This window comes from Sinocyclocheilus rhinocerous, unplaced genomic scaffold, assembly GCF_001515625.1.
Source record: "Sinocyclocheilus rhinocerous isolate Xijiao unplaced genomic scaffold, SAMN03320098_v1.1 scaffold344, whole genome shotgun sequence".
Classification (NCBI taxonomy): Eukaryota; Metazoa; Chordata; class Actinopteri; order Cypriniformes; family Cyprinidae; genus Sinocyclocheilus; species Sinocyclocheilus rhinocerous.
In genome coordinates, this window is record NW_015627959.1 from 1,679,454 (window position 1) to 1,702,436 (window position 22,983).

The 22,983-nt window shown below is 39.4% G+C and overlaps 1 protein-coding gene and 1 non-coding gene across 3 annotated transcripts in view; both read right to left on the reverse strand.

The window, feature by feature from the left end:
• The window catches only part of LOC107737111 (polypeptide N-acetylgalactosaminyltransferase-like 6), a 50,775-nt gene that overhangs the window by 1,794 nt on the left and 25,998 nt on the right, over positions 1 to 22,983 (reverse strand). The window contains exons 3-9 of one of the 2 annotated variants that reach the window (XM_016548547.1): positions 15,492 to 15,609; positions 13,480 to 13,587; positions 12,884 to 13,105; positions 6,095 to 6,211; positions 5,738 to 5,887; positions 3,720 to 3,904; positions 495 to 497 (exon numbers count right to left, since the gene is read on the reverse strand). In XM_016548547.1, the coding sequence (XP_016404033.1) occupies positions 3,737 to 3,904; positions 5,738 to 5,887; positions 6,095 to 6,211; positions 12,884 to 13,105; positions 13,480 to 13,587; positions 15,492 to 15,609 (883 nt within the window). In that variant the 3' untranslated portion in view covers positions 495 to 497; positions 3,720 to 3,736. Of the gene's footprint in view, positions 1 to 494; positions 498 to 3,340; positions 3,905 to 5,737; positions 5,888 to 6,094; positions 6,212 to 12,883; positions 13,106 to 13,479; positions 13,588 to 15,491; positions 15,610 to 22,983 lie in introns of those variants that run through there. The other variant, XM_016548546.1, reaches the window with a different exon arrangement.
• trnas-aga (transfer RNA serine (anticodon AGA)) lies at positions 159 to 240 on the reverse strand. The gene has a single exon. It is a non-coding gene; the product is annotated as a tRNA-Ser (tRNA).

Below are 22,983 nucleotides of genomic sequence, written 5' to 3' on the forward strand. Positions count from 1 at the left end.
TTTTAAATTGCAATAATATTTCTCAATGTTAAGTTTTTACTGTAATTATGTTCAAATAAATGCATCTCTAGTGAGCATAAGAGACAAGTAAAACATAAAAAAAAGAAATATTAAACAACTTACCAAATTTACACTTTTTAACGTAAATATAAAACACTCGTTGTCGGCAGGATTCGAACCTGCGCGGGGAGACCCCAATGGATTTCTAGTCCATCGCCTTAACCACTCGGCCACGACAACTTGCAGGAGAAACACTCCATTGTAAAGATAGCGATCGCGTACGTTTAGGGTAGGGGTAAGCATGAACATTAAAAAACAATCTGATAGGTAGTATTTCTCGCTATCGATTTGTGCTACCTATCTTTTTAATGGGATGTAGCACAATCTGAGCGGGTAAATTAGCACAAATCGTCAGAACACCGGCTGAACACTTCCTAACAACATTTGAATACTTCCGAACGAGTTCGCAACACTTCCGAACAAGGTCACAACACTTCCTACCAAAGTCCGAACGATGTGCAAACACCTCCTAAATAAATCCGAACAGGTCCTAACACAAATCCGAAACTTTCGAACAGATGGGGCAAAGGAGCCAATCAATTCCTACCAAGAGGAAAGAGCCAATCAGCAATCGAGTTGACATGCCAATCTGGCCGCTGATTGGCTGAATGAGTTTCGTGACATTCCATCTGTTTGTAACTCACTATCACTGGATATCTGCTATCCGGAGATTCAAGATAAGCGTTATCAAATTACAAATCCGTGACACTAGTGTTAACCTATTTGCTCAAACATTAATTCATGATTTGGAATAAAGATTATTCGGATCGGTACTCTAAAGAGGTATACGCTTGCGTTGCAAGGCAAGTTAACTTAACGTGTATCAGTTATCGCTAACTAACGCTAGTTAACCCTTTGATGCATAACATGGGTCTAACGTTTTTATTTTCTATATCTTTGCAAGAATTTAATTTCATCATTCAGTATTCCAAGTATTCATTCCCTATGTTATTTTAAAAAACTCCATTCTACAGTTGCTATATTAACACATACAAATTGACACGACTGTGTGCCATGCAGCTGACCTTAGGGCTGATGATTCTGACCCTCCAGTAGCTGTCGTGGAGGCCCAGGTGACCAGTCAGGTGGGTGACACTGGACCCAAATCCCCTAATGAGGAGGTCACTGAGGAAGAGGAGGACGACACTGCAAGTCCTAGCACATCAGGCCAGGTAATGTTGCTATTCTGTACTATCTTTTACTTTAAAAAAATGTATCTGGTGCAGTGCAAAACACCTATTATCAACTGTGTGTAAAGTTAAAATATATGCATGTACAATGCAAAATAATTACTACAACACCGTATAAATTTATTGGACTGTGGTTGGTGTTTTTCTCAATTTTCAGAGTACACAGTGTGATTCCAGAGGTGTCTTGGGCTGGGAGGCAGTTGATGCCCTGGCAGCCTACCTGGTTGGCCTAAACCGAACGATCACTGCCTTGTCATCACAAGAGGAGGCCGACATAGTCCAGCTGTACATGGCTCTGCATGCCATGGACAAGGTACCATCAAAATATAGCCAGAGGGTTAAGAAGAAGGCTTTGACAGGACCTTGGAGAGCATCCAGGAAGCAGAGTGGCTCTGCTCCAGGACAGCAGGCAGCAGAGAGGTAATTTGACTATTTGGATCTTCACTAGTTTATAACCCAGTATACAGTTCAGATTATATCATCCTTCTTTTCTGTAGATTGTTCATGACTCATGGGCAGGCAGCTCAGGACCCTGAAGTCCACAGGGTCTGTGAATGTGTTTGCCTACAACTTTTGAAAGAGTTTCAGCAAGCATGGAACAGGTCCAAGGACACACAAGGAAAAACTCTGGCAATTCCACAATCTATCGTGGTGGTATACAGCCACTTACAGCAGAGTGGTTCTAGGACAGACTAACCTGGTTCTGGTCCCGATAAACACCACTACTGTCTCATCCACTGCTTAATTTACAGTGTTTGTAAAAAAGAAAGACACAACTCTTGTGGTGTAATAGTAACACATCCATCCTTTGGGTGGAAGATTCCAGGTGCAAGTCCTGGCAAGAGTGTGTGGTGTGTTTGTCAGATCAGTATTTTATTATTATTATTATTATTAGTTTTTATTATAAATTGTATAGTCAAAAATGAATCAAACCCTTTACTTAAATCCTTTGTGAGTGTTCATGAAGTATGATGGATATTTATAAATGTTTTATTAATAAATATCTCTTTTCCCTTTCTTTCCCCCTTGTAGCAGTCCCTTTTGCCCTGTTCTGCCCTCTGGCTCTTGTCTTAAGGTATGTCATTGTGGTTTTATCATGTCCATTTGTTTACCCAACAAAGAGCAAAAAATAAGATTTTAATTTACAAAACAAAATTCACAAAAATATTCTAATGTTAAAAACTTTTTTACATGGGTATTTGATATCCACATGCAATTGGTCTGAACCATAAAATAAATTAATGTAGTATAGCACTTGTGACAACTTCCCTGTTTGACCCCCCTATAGCCCTATATAATCTAAAGCACCTTACAGCAACCCACACCAAAAAGACAGCAGTATTACTGTGGTATTAAACCTTTACCTGTAGCCTACATATTTGCAGATCATTGATGTTATAGAAATATACAAATTAAAATGTTAAAAATGATCTGCTATGTATTTAGCCTGTGTTCAAATCGAGTGGGTAAGACAGACTGCCAAATACCATAAAAAAAAAACAATCTACCATAAACTGTCCTTTATTCATGGAGGAAATGGCACATTTCTACCTTGCAGGAATGACATTTATAATATTAATTGCTGCTGTCACTAAAATCTCATTAACATGCAAGTCAAAAAAGCAGTTAGCAAACGATATAAAGACCAGATTTTGTTATCAAGTAGTGGAATATCAGAACTAAACGAGTGACTCGAGGTTCAGTGAATTTAAAGGTGAAATAATAAATTATAATTTCGAAAGCAAGAGTGATATCGAACACAAAAATGGCTCAACACCAGAGGGAGCCAAACCACCATCTATCAGCATAACAAAGACAGACCACACAGGCAAGAGACACATATCCACTCATTTTCTGCTTTATTTATAGACGAGAAACTCTGTAACAAGATAGATTCCATTGAAAAAGTCAAAGATCTCATTTAATTAGGTCAACCCAATGCCTAGACCCAAGTGTGACTCTTAACAGGTACAAGAGCTAATAAAACCGAGTCAATATACATAACTTAAATCTGGAAAAGGCACCAAATAAATACAAATAAATATGCAGTCAAAACTATCCCAGAGAAAAATAAATAGTGTTAAAAAAAAAAAGAAATAATACAAATCCCCCATGCAATCTTTAAAGACTGATACAGAACATTCTTTCACTGGACTCTTTCACTTCCAAAGTCCTAAAGCTGCACTGTTTTTTAATGTATAGGGAGCAACTGGGGGCCCAAGTTAGACCCCTACTAGAGAGTCCAGGCTGTTTGTATTCTCCTCGACCAGCAAGGTGCTCATTGTGGATGCGTTTCCACCAGCCTTGTGTCTCTCTGTGTTTCTAGTCCCCTCTTTCAAGAGCCTGCACTTTCTCAGTCTGCTGCAGAACCTTGAGAGGAACCCAGAGCCAGACAGTAAGAACGTCCAGGCCCACATTAAGGATTGTGGGAGGTGTGTGTATGTGTGGAAGCCAGCTGATTGGCTTGACCACAACCCCAGGTCCTCCTATGAGCTGGCACCGCTGTTGAATTTGTCCAGAACGGTAGTGTTGACTTTCTGGAAGATCCACTGTTGTGTTTCAGACTCGGGGTCGCACTTGTTCATGAAAATCCGCTTATCGCCGGGGCTACAGTCCATGCAACCGTTGCTCACCAGGTGGTACAAAGACTTATCCTGGAGCAAAAAGAAGATGGGATGGAGAAAGAGAGAGAAATAAAAAAATAAATAAACAAGAAACACCGTCACCGTGACTCCGGTGGAGGTCTAATCCTGCTTTATCTCCCACTAGCCTTCAGTCAGATTACAGGGGTGGAACTGAAGAACCAAACACGGAATACGCTAATCAGAAAAGCTGACTTCATTTCATGACTTGAGTTTGGAAGTGAAATGTGAGAATTTGATAAATGATGGATGGGAGGGGAGGGAGGGAGGTAGAGAGAAAAAGAGAAAGGTGAAAGGTAAATAAAAGTGAAAGAATGGGGGAGTGCTTCAACATCAATATCCTATCAAAAAGTGGAAGACAACAAAGAAACTTTCCACCTGAAAGCATTCTCCACAGCACACAGGCCATGTATATTTTTTGCGCTAGAAACTACTGAGTATGCCAAACAGAGCCGGTGAAAAAATAGAGGATGTGTCCCTGAGGGAGTGATCAGGCTGAGTAGAGGAGGGACATGCCTTCGGGCTTTCGGCTCCAGTTCTGTGCCGTTCTCCCCTGGGTTGATTTACTGTTCTCTGCGCCTCAGGCAGCTCCACTGCCAGGTACCACCTCTTCCTTTCAACTGTATATTTCCTCTCTCTATAGCGCCGTCATTGACCTATCCTGCAATGACAGTGATTTTTTTGCTTGGCACCTTAAATCTCATATGTGGGAGGGAATATCTCAGTTTAGGCTCGTTCTACCTCGCTTGAGGGCTAGAAAAACTGAGCTTCTGTATTAGGCTCCGGCGTTAGTGATGGGCCCAGAGCGGTAGGCATTTGTCCACAGGGGCTTCTGTAACAAGGTGTACACTCTGTCCTATCGCTGCTCTGTTGCTGTAGATATACTTTATTGACCTCCTAAAGAAGATGTGGAGAGGGAATATGGAGGAAGACAGGTGTGGCTTTTCCTTAGAGATGGTATATGAAAATCTATGAAGCTATATGAAAATTTAACACCTGGGTGCAAAACATTACTCATGTAGACTCTAATGGATTTTATTTCAATAACGCCAAACCCTTTTTCATTCCATCCAGTTGTCTTTATTATATTTATATTGTTCTTAAAAACAAATACTGTGACTACTGAACTTTATATATATATATATATATATATATATATATTAGTTTTCTTAAAGTTATATAACATTTAAAAAATATATATTTAGTTATGTATATTAATCTAAAGGCTTATGCAATCATCTAAAGGCTTATGTATAAAACCTTTTCAAAGACATCAGTCATTTTTTTGTATTTATTTATATTAATTTAAAGTCATATGCATCAATGCATACATGCAAACATATATTTACATTCTCTCAAAAACTGTTTTTGAGAGAATGTAATAAAAAAAAATACATATTTATTTAGTTATTTATTATTTATTTATATATGTATTTATTTATATTACTCTAAATACTTATGCATACATGCACATATATAGTTACATTTTCTCAAACAATTAGAAAACCTTTTAAAAATATTTTATTATAATATGATATTTATTTATTTATTTCATTTTTGTAATTTTTTTTTTTTTTCTGAGAACACAGAATGTTTCTTTTTGCCTACAGAGCGTGTAGTTACTGCATCCACCAGCAGGGGCTCACAGGGTCATGCTGACTAGACAGACCTTGACCCCAGACCTGTGATCTAGGCAAAGGCAAGTTTTGAAGAAGCTACTTGAAAGAAGTTAAAACAAGATATTTTTTATATGTTTAAGTTTTAGTCACTACGTACAGTAATTCTCATACATATGTGGTATTTCATAAGAATGAGTAGCTATGTTCACATTTTTGACTGCATTACCTTCCTGTAGCTCCAGTGCTGGTTGCCTTTCATGCCATGACAGTCATACAGGGTGATGGGGCTATTCTGACTAATAGCATCGAAGCAGAATTTTCTGGTGTGCAGGGGATCCCCAGGCCTGATGTCCTCTCTCCAGCCAAACGTGAAAATCTAACCACCACAGGGAATAGCAATTCTCTTAATTTCAAGGAGATTATCACAGAATGAGCTTCATGTCATGCTATCATGTCTTCAAAGTATCAGTTAGTTTTTAGAGTGTTGCTTAAGAAACTACATGAACATCTAATGCTGTTCACATCATTCACACAAATCAGTACTAAGCAATGCAGGATAGTGTACAGAATAGGAGCATTATACCTGCTCGTGTGCCCATGTTCGCTCCGCACCCTCTTTCAGACAAGTGTCCAGACGCAGCTCGGTGCCCGTGGAGCCATGTTTAGAGTCGATGCACAAACCAGATGCTGCATTACGGATCTATTGACAGAGAAACAGATTTGCTGAATGCCACCCATCAATTGCACAAGGATTTAACAAGGTTAGCTTTAGCATTGTCATTGTATCTAACAAAGTTCAAGAACAAGGAATTGAAGATCAAAAAGTTTGTAAGACAAATCTGTACTGTAATACACACATAAGCACGGTTTCAAAACCTAGTGAGCTGCCTCACTGCCTGTAGTGTCTACATAGGCAGCTGTGTTTGAAGGTAGCATCCTAACAGTCATGGAAATCATGGATTTGGACACAGCTAGGAACTCCACACACACAAATAGCGCTCCACACACAAAATGTTTTAACTAATGTCAATACAGGCAACGTGAGAAGAATACTTTAATACGCATAATACTAATACCTTTTTATTTTCAGTTGATAAATATTGTACGTTTATTATGTAATTTATCAGTACTGAATAAAGTATACATGGTTCAACAATAAGGAATGTTCTGCCCTGCCAAACTAAGCCCACCACCACCACCACAAAAAAAAAAGTATTAATTTATATATATTTAAAAAAATGTGCCAGAAATATTTATATTTTTCATATTATTATTATTATTATTATTATATAAATAAATTATTGTTATTATTATTATTATTATACATAATTTAAGTCCACAGTATACTTTTGCTAAAAACAATGGCACATTACTCATTATTGGTTACTAATTTCTATTCCAGTTATTCATGTTTACTAAGTTTGGTCTTTATTGCAATTTCAGCAAAACCTCAATATACTATATTATATTATACTATACTATACTATACTATACTATACTGGAACATATATTATATTTGCAACATTTCAATATTCTCTATCAACAAATGTTGCCTGAGATTTGACAGTTCTGTGAATATTAAAATGTCTAAAATGATGCATATTAATGAATTGAGAATGTCAAAAGCATGTGTAAATTATTTCTATTACTAAATATTTACACAAGGTATGTGGTTTACACTATTTAGATGTGATAGAAAAGTACTTCCTGACAATAACAATCACCTCTATGGTGCTCTTGAATGTGGATTCAAGGTACAGTTAGCCAAAAGTTTCACTTCTTCCACAACTGTGCAGTGAGGTACAATACGACCCCTGGTCTCCAATCTTTTCAAGTGCTAAATCGGCCTATTTAAATAATGATTCATTCTAAATACACCTGTTCACAAAGACGTGTGCACTTTCCCCACTGCATGAACTCCAGAGAGTTCCGCTGCCCCTTGTCCTTATATTGGTCTCTTTTTTTCATTTTTTGATTGGCTGTCCAGGTCGACTAATTTTCTTTAAGGCATTCAGGTGTACCGACTGTTGTCACAGTGCAGCTCAATAATGCATTAACAGCTGGAGCCACTGCCTCCTGAGCAGACATAGAAGAGCGGGCAGCAGTTCTGGGCCAATTCTGCTCACTTATTCACCTCACTAGGGAGACATGAGGGGACCAGGGCCTGGGGCAAGGTCACACGCACACACACACACACACACACACACACACACACACACACACACACAAAAAGGAGACCTGAGGGGACCAGGGCCTGGGGCAAGGTCACACGCACACACACACACACACACACACACACACACACACACAAACACACACAAAAAGGAGACCTAACAAAGAGGATGAACTGTGGTGGAACATATTATGCTGTGCAGTGTAGTGCATGCACAATGCATAAGCTTCCACTGCTGAAATTGTGCACTGCATACCAAGGCCATAAGAGGAAACAGATTACAGTGTGTTTGTTAGAGCCCACTTCCTCAAATATGTTTTTCTCACGCTCATGAGTCCTGAACGATTGAGGTGAGGGATTTAGGGTTTTTAAGCTCTTGGCAAAGCATGACTGTTGAAAGTAATTGGAAATCAGTTAGTAGGCAGCACAAATCAACATGAAGTTCTGGTCCACGTGTTCTGCTCCGTGAATGCATGACTTAAAGCTGATTTTTCTTGTTGGTGACTAGATGCATTTGCTATTGTTCGCTGTCAGAAAGACTAAAATTCACTCGAAAAGTTTGAATGAGTTTAAACCAAAGCTGAAAACCAATACAATCAGAGTGATTTCTACAGCAGATGGACACAAGCTTTCTGAGATGGGTGAGGACAATGCATCACATCAGAATGAAATGTCCTAACCCTTGTGTTGGTGTTTATTACAGTTCAGGTCAACACTTTACTGCTTATTATTTACGGGAAAGGAAATGGTGCACCCGATTTGAGCTGTGATTTATTTTCAAATGAGCTGGATTGGAGAATCGAGGGAGGACATGTCTGACAAATGGAACAAAATGAAAGCGAAAAGCAAGGTCGCACCAAGCTCTGCCTTGCCAGCTTATTCTTAAATGCTTATTTTTGTCCCTGAGGTTATAAAAAGAAAACATGTTTAATTCATTTTCTTGTCTATTAGCAGCCTCTCGCTCTCTTTTGGACCTTCCTTGCGCCTGCCGTCGAGTGATGTTTTCAGGATGAATTATTTGACTTGTTCAACACGGTAACAAAGACATGCAGTAGAACATAATTTACTGCTGGATGCAAGGAATTTACTACCAAACCCCATTTTTGTGAAGTCAGAACAGCTATAAATGTGTTCCAATATGTTTTAAGAAGCTCAAAGCCACTGTTGTGGCTTTTCGAAAGCCTCTGTTCTCTTAATTTCTAAAGTTTTTCTAGAATTCAGCAGGAGGTTGTGCTGATTAGAAAGAAACAGCAAGAACATTCCTCTTGCATCATTTTAAGAGCTGCTAAAGTCAAATCATCAGCGCCTACTACCTTTTCATGGTGTAGCACTTTTTTGTGGTGCACAAAAGAAGTAAATTTACTTCAATTTTTATTTATAATATTTACACCACAAAATAAAGCATGAATATAAACTAAAACATAGGAGGCTACCCTAGAAGAGTGCATGTGATCACAAACACTTTTGAGGTAAATGCAGCAGAATCAGCCCAAATCAGCATGGGTCTCTCCTCTCTTCTTCCTCTCAAGCCACAGGAAACCTAACAAGTGCATTTACACTATAACAGCCTTTGGCAGCAATGGCTATGAGCATAAAAGTGGCTGAAAAGTCTGCTGATTGCATTATTCAAAGTATTTGGGTGTATTGAAGAGGCAAAGAAACAGCTGTGGGGGAGAGAGAGAGTATATATGCATGCAGGTGGGCGAGTGGCATATGGCTCACAGCCTGCTTACACTTCGCTGCCCTGTCAGCTGGAGGTCACGCTGACCGTGACCCCTGTCCTTTGCTGAAAATGCCTACAAGGACCCGTTTCATTCCTTAGCTACCCCTCTCTCGCTCTCTGTCATGGCCCGTGGGGGTGGCTTCGAAAGTCTAATGAGGCTCTTTTATTGAACAATACATCAGGCGGGGTGACAGGTGGCCGCACGAGCAGACCAGCTAGAGAGCATAGCGTATGAAGCTATCAGCCTGACAGTCAAATTACTATCATTTCGCCTCAGGACAGAAGATATTTACCATGCATAAATTTCCCTCGAGCAAGGTTCCCCAACCGCACACCACACAGCCTTTCCTTTTTACTATATTTACGTCGCTAATGCAGAGAGAGCCAATAAGTGAAACGAACGGCATGTTGTCGGCTAATGGACTTTTTTGGGCCACCTCCACTGAAACATTTGAAACCAAAAGGCAGTTTCCATTACTACCTCAGTGGCTACATTTACATGCACAAATTTGGTTCAATCGGACTGAATTCATTCCGATTGATGAATCTGAATGTAGTGTTTACATGAACGCTAAATAAAGTGATCAGGTTGATGTGCACGTTTATATGTCACAAGCTTCAAATCGGAATTGATTTTTTTGGACATGCGCACGTGCACAAATATAGAGTTTCTCTGTTTGCACATAATAACCACTCTCCTACATGGTTTCTTTATTTGTTTTTAACAGCAGAATTAAAATGTATTAATTTATGGATAAATATGCATTTAAACCGCTGTACCGTGCTGCTCATATTTATCACGCAGTAAAAATGCCCCTCCCCGTGCCCAAAACGGGTTGCCTGTGGATGAGAATCCAAAACAAGGACTGGTGGGAGGTTGTCCTGCTCCACTTCACAGTTGCCAAGTTAAAGGAGAGTTTTATAATGACAGGACACAGATTTATACAACACTTTATTCAAAAGGTAGAGCCGTTCTTTCCACACATCATACATCTTTACGCTATTTCTGCATCATTGCACATGCGCAGTCCTTTCAGTTTCAGGGTTCAATCCGATCGAGTGTTTACATGCACTCTCAATCGTATTAGAAAAGGAATAAACCACCCCCTTCAATCCGATCAAAATTTCATTCCGATCGAGCTCAATCGGATCGATTAAGGTGTTTACATGAAGGCTTTTCAGTCCGATTGAGCCGTCAATCCGATTACAAACTGATTATTTGGTTGAAGTAAATGTAGCCAGTGTAATGGAAGGATACGCTTTACGGTAAGCATCAGCCCTCCAATTAATTGGGATGGGAAATTAATTACATTTGTAAATTATTCCTTGCCATTTCTGACACATCACGACAGGGGATTGAAAAAAGAGGAGATGGTGTTCCCTGGGGGCATTCATTAAGGCATGATGTCTGTGAGGTACATCATTCAGCAGTGATTAAAAAGGCCCATCAAAATGCACAAGATGGGAATCAGTCCATGCATATTAAATACCCCCCACTATAACAGACATGGCAGAACTGCAGATGGAGAGAATTGGCAGGCCCCTCTCTCCACACGTGTTCCCAAGAACCGCTGTTCTGGCACAGGAAACCTGGATGATAATGAATGACCTGAATAGCCTGTCTGCCCGTATCAGCTTGAGTAATAAATGTATTAAGCATCTTCTGTGTATTTATGGATTAGGAAGCAGTGATGCAAACAATGGTTACGATGTGATGTCGCTGTATATTAGACAGTGCGGGTTTAGGTGAGGACCGGCCGCCTGCTTGTCTCTGGTGAAAAATATGTTATATTTCACCAGGCAGTGCTTCTCATAAATCAATGAACATTTCTGCATAAACTCTGTCATATGCACACACACATGCCTATACCTATACTGGCATCTATGCTCTGTCTCACACAAGATATATTGACGATTGTGTCATTTTTAGTGCGTAACTTAAACCAAGTAAAAGTTATGCGCCCACTTATGGATGAACAAAGCGACACGAGGTGTAACAAAAAAGGCAGCAGGGTGTCAAAACTGTATAGATCAGACCAGAAGATTTACTGCTCTATATTGCTTTATTGTTTACTGTGGTGGCATAGGATAGTGGTTTATCTCTCTCTCTCTCTCTCTCTCTCTATCTATACAGTATACTGTATACACCACTGTTACTATATACACACACATCCGTTTTATTCAAATTGCTTTGTTGTATAACTGCACTGATTTCTTTAAATTCACAGCCACTTATATTCATTCCCTCTCATGTTACAATTCAGCATCTTTATGGAGCTAATCCAATTGAAATTCCAAATCATGAAATTAACGATTGAAAGCCAGTTATTAAATTCTGCAGTTCGCTCAACACTGGAATGTTTACAATTTTAACAGAGTCTTTGTTCACCCACCTCTCCCCAGGCAGCTGGCGGTGGCTCCACAGGTGGGTAATATTTGGGCAGGTCCCAGGCCACAGTGTTCATGTACCATTTGAAGTCTTTACATTTGAGGTGTTTGCGGAGCTCTTTCTGAGCAGTCAGGTCGCCAGTGGAGAGGTGGCGGTACTCGGGCCGGCGCTGATAGATGTACTCTGTGTACTCATCCATCCATGTCTCTGCCACTCGCTTCAGGTTCTATGAGACGCATTAATGGAGATATATAAATATCTTATATATATATATATATAGTATATATATACTGTATACTTTAATATTTTATAAAATGTAATACAATTTTAAGTATTTACTTTATAGTCTATATTATTTTATACTTTTATATTTTATATACATTACATTTAGTTAAATATTTTATTACATTTGTTTTAACAGGAATTACACCTGTAACACTTTCCATTTGTTAACTTTATTTAACTACATTAGTTAAAATGAACTAATAATGAAAATACTTCTTAAAGAAATTATTTATCTTAGTTAATGTAATTTGCAATATTTACTTTATCAAATAATAATACAATTAAAAGTTGTATCTGTTAATATTACTTAATGGTCCAGATTTAACATAAACTATAATTAAACAGTTGTATTTTTATTAACTAATGTTAACAAAAATGAACAAATACTGTAACAAATGTATTGCTTATTGTTAATTAATATTAGTCAATGCATTAACTAATGTTTACCAATGGGACCTTATTGTATATTGTTTTATTGTTTACTGTGGTGGCATAGGATAGTAGTTTATCTCTCTCTCTCTCTCTCTCTCTCTATCTATACAGTATACTGTATACACCACTGTTACTATATACACAAAAATTAGTTTTATTCAAATTGCTTTGTTGTATAACTGCACTGATTTCTTTAAATTCACAGCCACTTATATTCATTCCCTCTCATGTTACAATTCAGCATCTTTATGGAGCTAATCCAATTGAAATTCCAAATCATGAAATTAACGATTGAAAGCCAGTTATTAAATTCTGCAGTTCGCTCAACACTGGAATGTTTACAATTTTAACAGAGTCTTTGTTCACCCACCTCTCCCCAGGCAGCTGGCGGTGGCTCCACAGGTGGGTAATATTTGGGCAGGTCCCAGGCCACAGTGTTCATGTACCATTTGAAGTCTTTACATTTGAGGTGTTTGCGGAGCTCTTTCTGAGCAGTCAGGTCGCCAGTGGAGAGGTGGCGGTACTCGGGCCGGCGCTGATAGATGTACTCTGTGTACTCATCCATCCATGTCTCTGCCACTCGCTTCAGGTTCTATGAGACGCATTAATGGAGATATATAAATATCTTATATATATATATATATACTGTATATATATACTGTATATATATATACAGTCAAACCAAAATTTATTCAGACACACACACACATATATATATATATATATATACATATATATATTGATTGATTTATACTCATTTTTATATTTATATATACACACGCTGTCAAGAGCAAAGGGCTACATGTAATCTCTATACTATTTGTCTCTTATCATGTGTGCAGAATATAAATAAGATAATCATAGGAACATTGTGAATCTAGAGCACTATAAACTAGCAGAATTGGGCCACTGCAGAGAAACACTCTATCCTTTCTCATTTGGAAGGATAGTGGAAGTTCTACTCACTCTTGCCAGGCTGGTCCCTGAAGGCACCTTGTAGGGGACGTACTTCCTGTAGATGTGGCCCACCCTCGAACAAGGTACATCATACATGCCGCCTCCGCACATCCACACCTGAAAAACCACATACGCACACACATTCTGAAACATTTATACTACATCACAGTACATGCAGAGTTGTTTCCATCCTTCATTCTCTCAGACAGTTGAAAAAGCTCAAAAAGCCTCATGCATCACATCCTTGTGAGCTTCTACACAGGCAGGCTGGGTAGGTCTCAGTGGGAATATGCGGAGACTAGCTAGAAATATTGCTATGCTTCCACATCATACCAGCAACAAGCAACGTCCTCGCTGTGGGCTCCAATTACGGGTCGACTGGCATCCACTGAAGGAAAGAACCAGAGTGTTTCCAACTGCCTCATGCTTGTGTCTCTACTGTTCCTCTTTAAACCAAAAGAAAAGAGAGATAAAGAAAGAAAGCAGGGTGTTCAATATGCTTCCCTTCCTATCTCTCTCTTTCTGTTCTACTAAGGCCAAGGCTTTGATGTGCCTGTCTGTATCGAGTATTGGCTCAGGCATGGTGGAGTGTGGACTTGGCCAGGGCCACTGACACACAGAGGGAGGTGAGAAGGCAGGTAGGAGGAGGGCTTCTAGTTGGACAAGTTGAGTCTGATGGTTTCTCTCTTCCGCGGTCACCCGCTGGGCTCAAGAGAGCTGTCTGCAGATATCAAACTGCACAGACCTATCTCTTCTGCCAGGCGGCGGGTTAGCGGTCAAGCTAACTTCACAGACCCCATCGTTAAGGGGAGAGAATTGTTCGAGACATCAGTGCTACAACGCGAGCAAGAAAAAGCCCCTGCCGATCCCTCATTTGAGGATAAAAGAGGAAGCCATGTAACAAATGAAGTTTTAGGAATCATTTTCACATTTTTTTCCACAGCCTTTTTTATCATGAAGCATGAAGGGAGTCAGCCATGGCAGGACTTTAGATATTAAGATGACTTGAATTGCATTTAGAAAGCTGCCTACATCGAACATCGAACAGATGGATGGACGGAGCGTGGCAGGCAACCAATCAATGGAATGATGCCAGGCTCAATCAGCCCCGGCTTTTATTTCAGTTTGTAGTTGCATGATGGTTCCGGATGGAGACACTGTGTTACAGTACTAAAGTTTTCAAATGGAGTGTTGTTTGCTATTTTACTACCATATTTCAAGGTCTAGTGTGAATGGTACAACTTTATAACAAATAGCAACAGGCACATACTGTGCATAAAAGGAAATAATAATAATAAAAAAAACTGTCAAACAGCCGGTTTAGCCTCTAAACTATTTTTGCGGTTGCCATAGTTACTAGAGAGGCGCAGAGGATAGTGTTCCAATAACAAAGTTCAGTGCCAGCACAAGTGAGAGTCTAATGAAAAAGAGTGGGGTGGCAGGTATGTCAGAACTGATAAATAGAACACTTCCTCACATCCATCGGCGCCAGTTTTGGCACCGCTAATCAAAACCGAATCACTTCAGAGCCACAGCCAATCACTGGATCACACTTGTTTCAGCAGTCTAGCCTATCTAAACACAAAAACACACGTGCAGACTCACAGCTCCTCTTGTTTCGGCCACTGGTGTGCTTTTGGCTCTGAGGCTTCGCTTAGTAACACAGTAAAGCAAATAACCTCTGCCGTTCAATCTCATTTGGGCTTTATTGTTGAAAAGAATGAGAAAAGATTGGCTAGACAGACAGAGAGCACTTCACATTAAGTGTGAGAAAAATAATCTGGTATAGTTATAGTTAGAGGTTTGCAATGGATCAGGAGCAATGAGCTATTGGATGTGGTTTTGGAGGGTGTGTCTTGAAATCCATGTAAATGCCAAGATTGCACAAAGCACTGTATCTTGTGTGAGTCTTATTTTGTTCTGAAAGGCCAAGAACAGGTAGCAACCTTCATAAGGTCTGTAAGAATTGATATATTATTTGCGAATTGCATAGAGGAATCGACCCAGATGCTTTAACTCACCTTGAAAGATATTTCAAACTGCTCACCGCCCCAGATCTCAAGGCCTGTGTCATATCCTCCCAACTCCCAGAACCACTGTCGGTTTACAGCAAACAAGCCTCCGGCCATCACAGGAGACCTGCGGGAAGCAGAAAGACCAACATGCTCAGCCATGTCTTAGACTTCATACTGCATTTTTTTGGACAAAGTCTTAATAGAACCTGAAGGATAGTGTGCAGGAAGGACCACAAATTAAGGTCAAATAACCCCTGGGAAAGTCTGTGAGCATCAGGAAGGATCCGTTACTTAATATAAATGTATTTAATAAAATTATTATGATGAATCACTTGTGTTATATTATTTCTCACTTGCAAATGGCTTTGGGTTAAATCAATAAATCAATGAATGTAAATAAGAATAAAATCTATATTGATGAGTAGGTGGATACACTAGGGCTTGCATGACTACTATTATTAGCAAACTGGTACTGCAAAGAAGTCGATTAGTCAGCGGGTCAATGTTTATCATATGTATATGACTCATAGTAAGTCATGCAACTTCAAATGCATATCCAACACTGCACCGACAGAGTATGTGCCAGAATAATGCTGCCTTACATTGTCATGATTAGTGCAAAAAACTGCCCACATATTTAACTTGGTTATAGTTTCTGACAAACTCGTGGCAACATCTGTTTATTTGTCATTAACTGTCAATTAAAACCATAATTCAATTGCATTTGAACTGAATTTGAACTGATATAGTGAATAGGTTGCAGAATTGAAATCTGAATGCAAAGGAGCAGAATTTAAATAAATAGTATTCAAAGTAATTCATCTACTTTTTTCATCAACTTTTTTTATTTTTTTTTATTATCTAAATCTGTCAAACCTTGAAAACTGTTTTAAAAACCTTGAATTTTGAAAGTTTATAGGCCTCGCAGAGATGGCAGGCAGATAGCTTTGCGGTCACAGAAACAAATGACATTTTAAAACAGACAACAGCTATTTTAATAGATATAGACAGACAGACAGACAGATAGACAGATAGATAGATAGATAGATAGATAAAATATAGATTCAGAACATGACAAAAAGTAAATTATGCACCATCATGATCACATCATGATTACAATGTCAGTTGCCAGACGGTTTGTGTGTACTGTGACAGGATCCAGTGGGCATCCCTCCTGCACATCACACTGTACAGAAGCAGAGAATATAACACATGGAACCATCATAGCATGAATTAATAAGCTAATTTTACTTTCATGCATCTCCCCAAGCTTCTGTGTTTTGAAAGATGAATCCTAATCTACATCTGCAAACAGTCCCCGATGGTAGAATCAGACATAAGCTGCAAGCTGAATTCTGCTCACAGTCCAGTCAAAATCACTTATGTGAAAAGTGAGATTTAGTGGCCAATTCAAGGCAGATCAAAGTGAGAGAGGCTTGCGGTAAAGCAGATGTCAACCAAACATGCAGATGAGTTGCTGTTATCCTCATTGTGCTATTTTCGTGAATGCTTACTGTGCTTCCAAAACATGTATTCAGTCGTTATATCACGTGCACTTACGGGGCTTAAGCCTGCCAATGGGGTTTGAGAGGGGATACTGATGGATTTAATGGATCTCTCCACTTGTTCAGTGGTGTTTGAATCCCGAGACTTGGCTAAAGCAGACATGAAGCGGTACAAAGTGTCTGTTGGTGTAAGTAGTGCAATCTTTTAATAGAGCATGTGGGATGAAATATGGTAATGCAAGGGCTGGAATGACAGCATGTTTTGGGATTATGGTTATGCATATACTGCACTTGCACACTGCACAGACGACAGAGAGCCCTGGGTTGAAAGAGGATTTGTGGTGGATTTATTTATTCAGCTGAAATGATCTATGGGTGGACATTTTATTCGTCGTTGGTGGTAGTGGTGCGGGTGGCAGGCCTCATTTATTCATCATGAGTGGCCTTTACACAGTCAGTGAAATTGACAACTGTATTTGGTAACACTTTAGAATAGGGAACACTTATTCACTATTAACTACGACTTTTCCCTCAATAAATTCCTAATTTGCTGCTTATTAATAGTTAGTAAGGTAGTTGTTAAATTTATGTACTGAGTAGAATTATAGGGATGTAGAATAAGGACATGTAGAATAAGGCATTAATATTTGCTTAATTAGTACTAATAAATGGCTAATATTCTAGTAATATGCATGCTAATAAGCAACTAGTTAAAAGACCCTAAAATAAAGTGTTACCCAGAATCTTCTGATTCTGATTCTGACAGGATGGCGTCAAAGATAACACCAAGATTTTTTAGTTTACTGTGTAGCTCTAGGGCAACACCATCAACTGATAGATCTATAGAAGCAGCATTTCACAGTTGGTGGGGAGAGCCAAGAAGCATAACTTCAGTTTTAGAGCTATTCAGACACAGAACATTTTTAGACATCCACAACTTAATCTCAGAAATACAGTTGGAAAGATGAGGGACATCCACAAATTGACCAGGTTGAGAATGTATATAAATCTGAGTATCATCAGCATAGAAGTGGTAGCTGAGGTTAAGGGATCTTAATAGCTGACCAAGAGGATAAATATAAATGCTAAAAAGCATTCATGTGAAAATGAAAATGATATATGATGCAGGAATAATGGGTATCATTTGAATCAATGTGCCCTGAGAAATCTAAAAACACTAGTCTCATGAATTTAGGCAAACCTATTACCAAAAATAGACCTACATACTGTTAAAAAGTTTGGGGTTGTAAGTTTTTGAAAGAAGTCTCTTATGCTCAGTAAGGCTGCATTTATTTGATCAAAAATCTGGTACAGTAATATAATTTGATTACAATTTTAATCAACTCTTTTCTATTTTAATATATTTTAAAATATTATTTATTTTTGTGATGGCAGAGCTGTATTTTCAGCAGCCATTACTCCAGTTTTCAGTTTCACGTGATCCTTCAGAAATAATTATAATATGCTGATTTGCTACTCAAGAAACATTAATTATTATTATCAATGTTGAAAGCTTAATATTTTTGTGGATACCATGAAACATTTTTTTCAGGATTATATGATGATAAGAAAGTTCAAAACAACAGCATTTATTTGAAACAGAAATATTTTTGTAATATTTTTTTGTGTCGTGAACAATGTCTCCACTGTCGTTTTGATTAATTTAATTGCTGAATAAAAGTATTCACTTCTTTAATTACTGACCCCAAACCTTTGAGTTGCTGTGCCAAAATTACTAGGGGACCCTTAATCCATCATAGAAATGACTTATACTGTTATGTTTTAATACAACAAACCATTGAAAAAACAGCCTTAGTTTCTTATTGATATCTTCACTGTTCACTTCATGAAACCATTTCTATGGAACGATTTCAAATATCAAAAAAGAGAATTTTTGTGCAGCTCTGATCTTCTGAGTAAAACGTAATGAACAATTTACTGAATTTGAAAAAAAAAAGAAAAAAAAGAAGGATTTGATACCATGGAGTCAAATAAACTTAGTATCACCTTTCATCATTGACAAAACTATAAAACAACAGAACAACAGATAGATTCACCCACAAGTACACATACTGATATATCAGGCTTTTTTTTTTTCAATTAAAATGAAACAAATCATTATGTGACCTCCAAGTGCAGAGTATCTGGTAGAAACCTCATGGTCAGCATTTAACAAGGATGAAAACGGCAAAGTACTGTGTCCTCTCGGGACTAGATTTAAACTAAGCAGGGCCAAAATATTATGGATGGCTGAAAGCAGGAGAACGGAGAGGAGAATGAACGAGAATGAGCAAGAGAGCAAAGACAAAGAGGCAAGCAATAAACAATAATTGGAGGAATGGGTTTGTGTAAAGACGGCCAAAGTAGATGAGCAGCATGGCGCCAAAACCAATTTACTCTCACGTAATACTCTCTGGCCTGCTTCCTTCCTATTTAATAAGGTGCTGAAATATAACAGTCTACTCAGTTAAGGCAGCTAATGGAGGAACAAGCACTCCACTGGAGAAATGACCATGTTGCTTTTTTTCTCTTCCACCGCCAATAACAGCAGCTCCAGCAGAAATTGTGTCATGGTGGACATGGTCCTGGAATGAACACTTGTGTCTTGGCTATTGCAGACAATGACACTCATTGGCTGTGGGGTTCGCCGATGGTTTATTTGATCAGCTGGGCACCCAGCTAGCAGACTCAGGAAGAAAGAAACAGAATCACTCAGACATCAGGAGAGGCAGGAATCAGCAATGGGGATGATTGGAGCACCCGATCAACAGGCTCCGGGGAGCTCTGATGACTTGACAAGTTTTTTTTTTTTTGACGGCTCTAGCCACAGCTATTTGCACGTTCTCGTCTCCCAGTGCGTTCATGCATGCACAATGACACAGTCCATTTAGGATGTATCTGTTTTTCAATGTTTGGTCTCTTATTCAGACACAGAAGAGGGAGCTGATTACTTCAGGGGGGCGCTCGCTCGGTAAGGCTGCCGTGCGTGGTAAATATAAGGATAGGAACAGCTGCGGTGGCTGTATTGATTGGCTATTTAGGTCTTGGTCTGAGGGGAGAGTGTGGGTCGATGTGGTGGAGTGTAAGTGTGTGTGACGGAAAGGCAGGTGAAGGAAGCAGAGAAACCTCTCATCAGGGGTGTTCTGCACCACTGGAGCATACCACCAGGTCAAATACCTTACTACAGAAAAAGAGAGAGATAAGGAGAAAGAGAAAGATGAGAGAGAGCGAGTGAGAGAGAGAGAGAGAGAAATAGGGAGGCCCTCCTGGATGTAGACCCCCTAGCTAAGAATAAATCTAACAAGATGAGCCCTTCCTGTGAGGCGATGGGGAGTGAAAGTGAACACGGAGGGGATCTGTATGATTTTGCCTGGAGCGAGGAGGGATTTTAATACGGAAAGTCCGAATATTGTGCATTCTCTTTACACTAAGATCGCTCCAATACACGGGCACAGTGTGTTAACAGACTGTAATGCAACAGCTTGTCTGAAAGAAACATGTATAATTCTGTTATGCGTTATGCATATAATTAGAAAGACAAATTTACGACTCAGAGTGAATGTGATAATTTATTGTGGAATTTAAAAAGATGTGTCAAGAAAAAATGATTGTGTTCCTTTAAATAGTCCACCCAAAAATGAATATTCTGTCATTATTTACTTACTCTCATGTCATTCCATATTACTTATATTCTTCTGCAGAACATAAAAGAAGATATTTTGAACAATTTTGGAAACCACACAATTTTGGTTACTTTAAATTCCATTGAACAGACAACATTGAGAAATTTCTCAAAATATCTTATTTTATGTCTCACATAAGAAAGGAAGTCATATAGGTTTGGAGCGAGGCAAGGATAAGTAAATGATGGCAGATATTTTATATTTGGGTGAACTATAACACATGTAAATAAAATCTTAACCAGGCACAATGTGACTCGATTCCAGCTACAAGCAATTTGTCTGTTCACGTTGAAAGCAAAAAGAGGTGTGGTGCAAAACAATCATTCACAAAACACAGCCTCTTTTTGTGCACTCAGCATAAAACGTCTCGGGTTACGTATGTAACCCTGGTTCCTCGAGGGAACGAGACGCTGAGTCGGAAACGCTAGGGGAACGCCCTTCGGCGTGATGGGCTCTGAACCTCATGTGTAATCAGACCAATAGATGGGCGAGACGTCACGGGCAGGTGACGTAATGACCAGGAAGCTATAAAAGCACGTGCGGTGAGACCAGCGTCAGCTAACCTGCTGCTCTAGAGACCTCCGCGGAGGTGGCGAGCCTCTTAGCACCGCTACGATGCCGGGCGGTGACTGAGAGTGGCGCTCGCAGGAGACCGCTGCGTCCTGTAACTCCGGCAGGGTTAGCAGACCGATCTCCTGAGGGCACTGAGGCGAGACGGACACCGTGTAATGCGGTGTAACCCGCTGCACCCCAGAGGGGACTGCCCTCATAAGTCCTGGGCCAGTGGCGTCAGGACTTTTTGGCCGAGGACCTCTTAGACTGAAGTACGGTCCGAAGATCCGGCTTAGCCTTAGAGGCCCCCGACCTAGAGCGTCGCCTCGACCCACTGTCTCGACACGGGGGAGTAAGTGAGGCCACTCCCCTAGCGTTTCCGATGCAGCTCGAGTTCCTGAAGAGGAACTAAATACACCTACATTGTATTTTCATGACTTCTGTGATGCTTAATCAGATGTGATTTTTTTTAATGTTTTTTTTTTCTTGAGGAACTTAAGGAATTTGTGATGAGATATCTGTTTCTGAACTTCAATTTCTCTTCAGCCATGTTGGACATTTAACATACATGAAGAGTGCCACTTTGAGAATTCTGTGTGGGTGGGTAAACGGTGTGACACCACAGAAATGGAAACTAATGGTAGTGGCAACTTTCTAAGAGTTGAAGTGTCAAAGTGTCAGCACACTAATTAAACAGTGCTGCTGAAAATGTCTTATGCTTAAAAAAGTACATATTTAGATAAAATAAGAATCCTTCATGACCCAATTATGTTTAAGAAAACAAGAAGAAAGGGCAGCATTGCCTTCATTTTAAACATTCTGTTTAAGACACAGGAACGCTTCTTCGGCCCAATGATAATTCAGTATGGGCGGGGCTAACTGGTGCAAGAAATGTAAACCAAGTGACCAAAATGACAAAATGTAATGACACTCGATGCTTGTCAAACTAGGCTTGTTTGGACCAAAACAATTATTCTTTTTACTAGAGTTGGGGTAATCGGTCTCGTACTCGGACTCGAGTCTGGTCTCGAGTAAAACTTTTTAAAGGACTCGGACTTATCATGGACTCGGATGCATTTTTACTCAGACTTGACTCGGAAAATATGTCTGAGTCCAGGGACAGTTGACGGAAATGTCACTGACTCAATGCATTATCACAAAAGTGATATTCAGTATTTGCATCTGTTTTTAAGTCTTGTCCAGTACTTGAAAGCCGACGGGTTTCTGTGCTCACACACCGAAAGTGTGCTCACAGAATAACGCGCCTCTCAGTCAGCGTGCGAATGCCGAGTTCTTTCGCTCAAGCTCTCTTAAGTTCTGTTATTGCTACACACTTACACGAAAAATAATGTCAAAATACCCGTCTTGGAGACTATTCATGTAAATGCAGTCGGTTTTATCAAGATAGGTGGCGGTAATGCACTTATAAGTCTGCGATCCGCCGTAAAGCAAGAAGAAGACACGTCACGCGCCGGCAAGATGCAATAGAGGTTTGCTTTTGTTACATTTAAATGGATATTGCGTTTTTCTAGTTGTAAAAAAGGTTAAAACAATGTTAAGTGTTATACTAATAAATAATAGAGTTTCGTTGAACTTGAACTCGGCCCATTTTGGGCTCGGACTTGTCTCGGACTCAATTGGTTAAAGACTCCTACAGATCGCTTTGAGCGAGGACGGGAAATTGCTGTCTCTCCATTCTCTAAACAGTAGGTATGAAACAAGCACACACACACACACACACACACACACACACACACA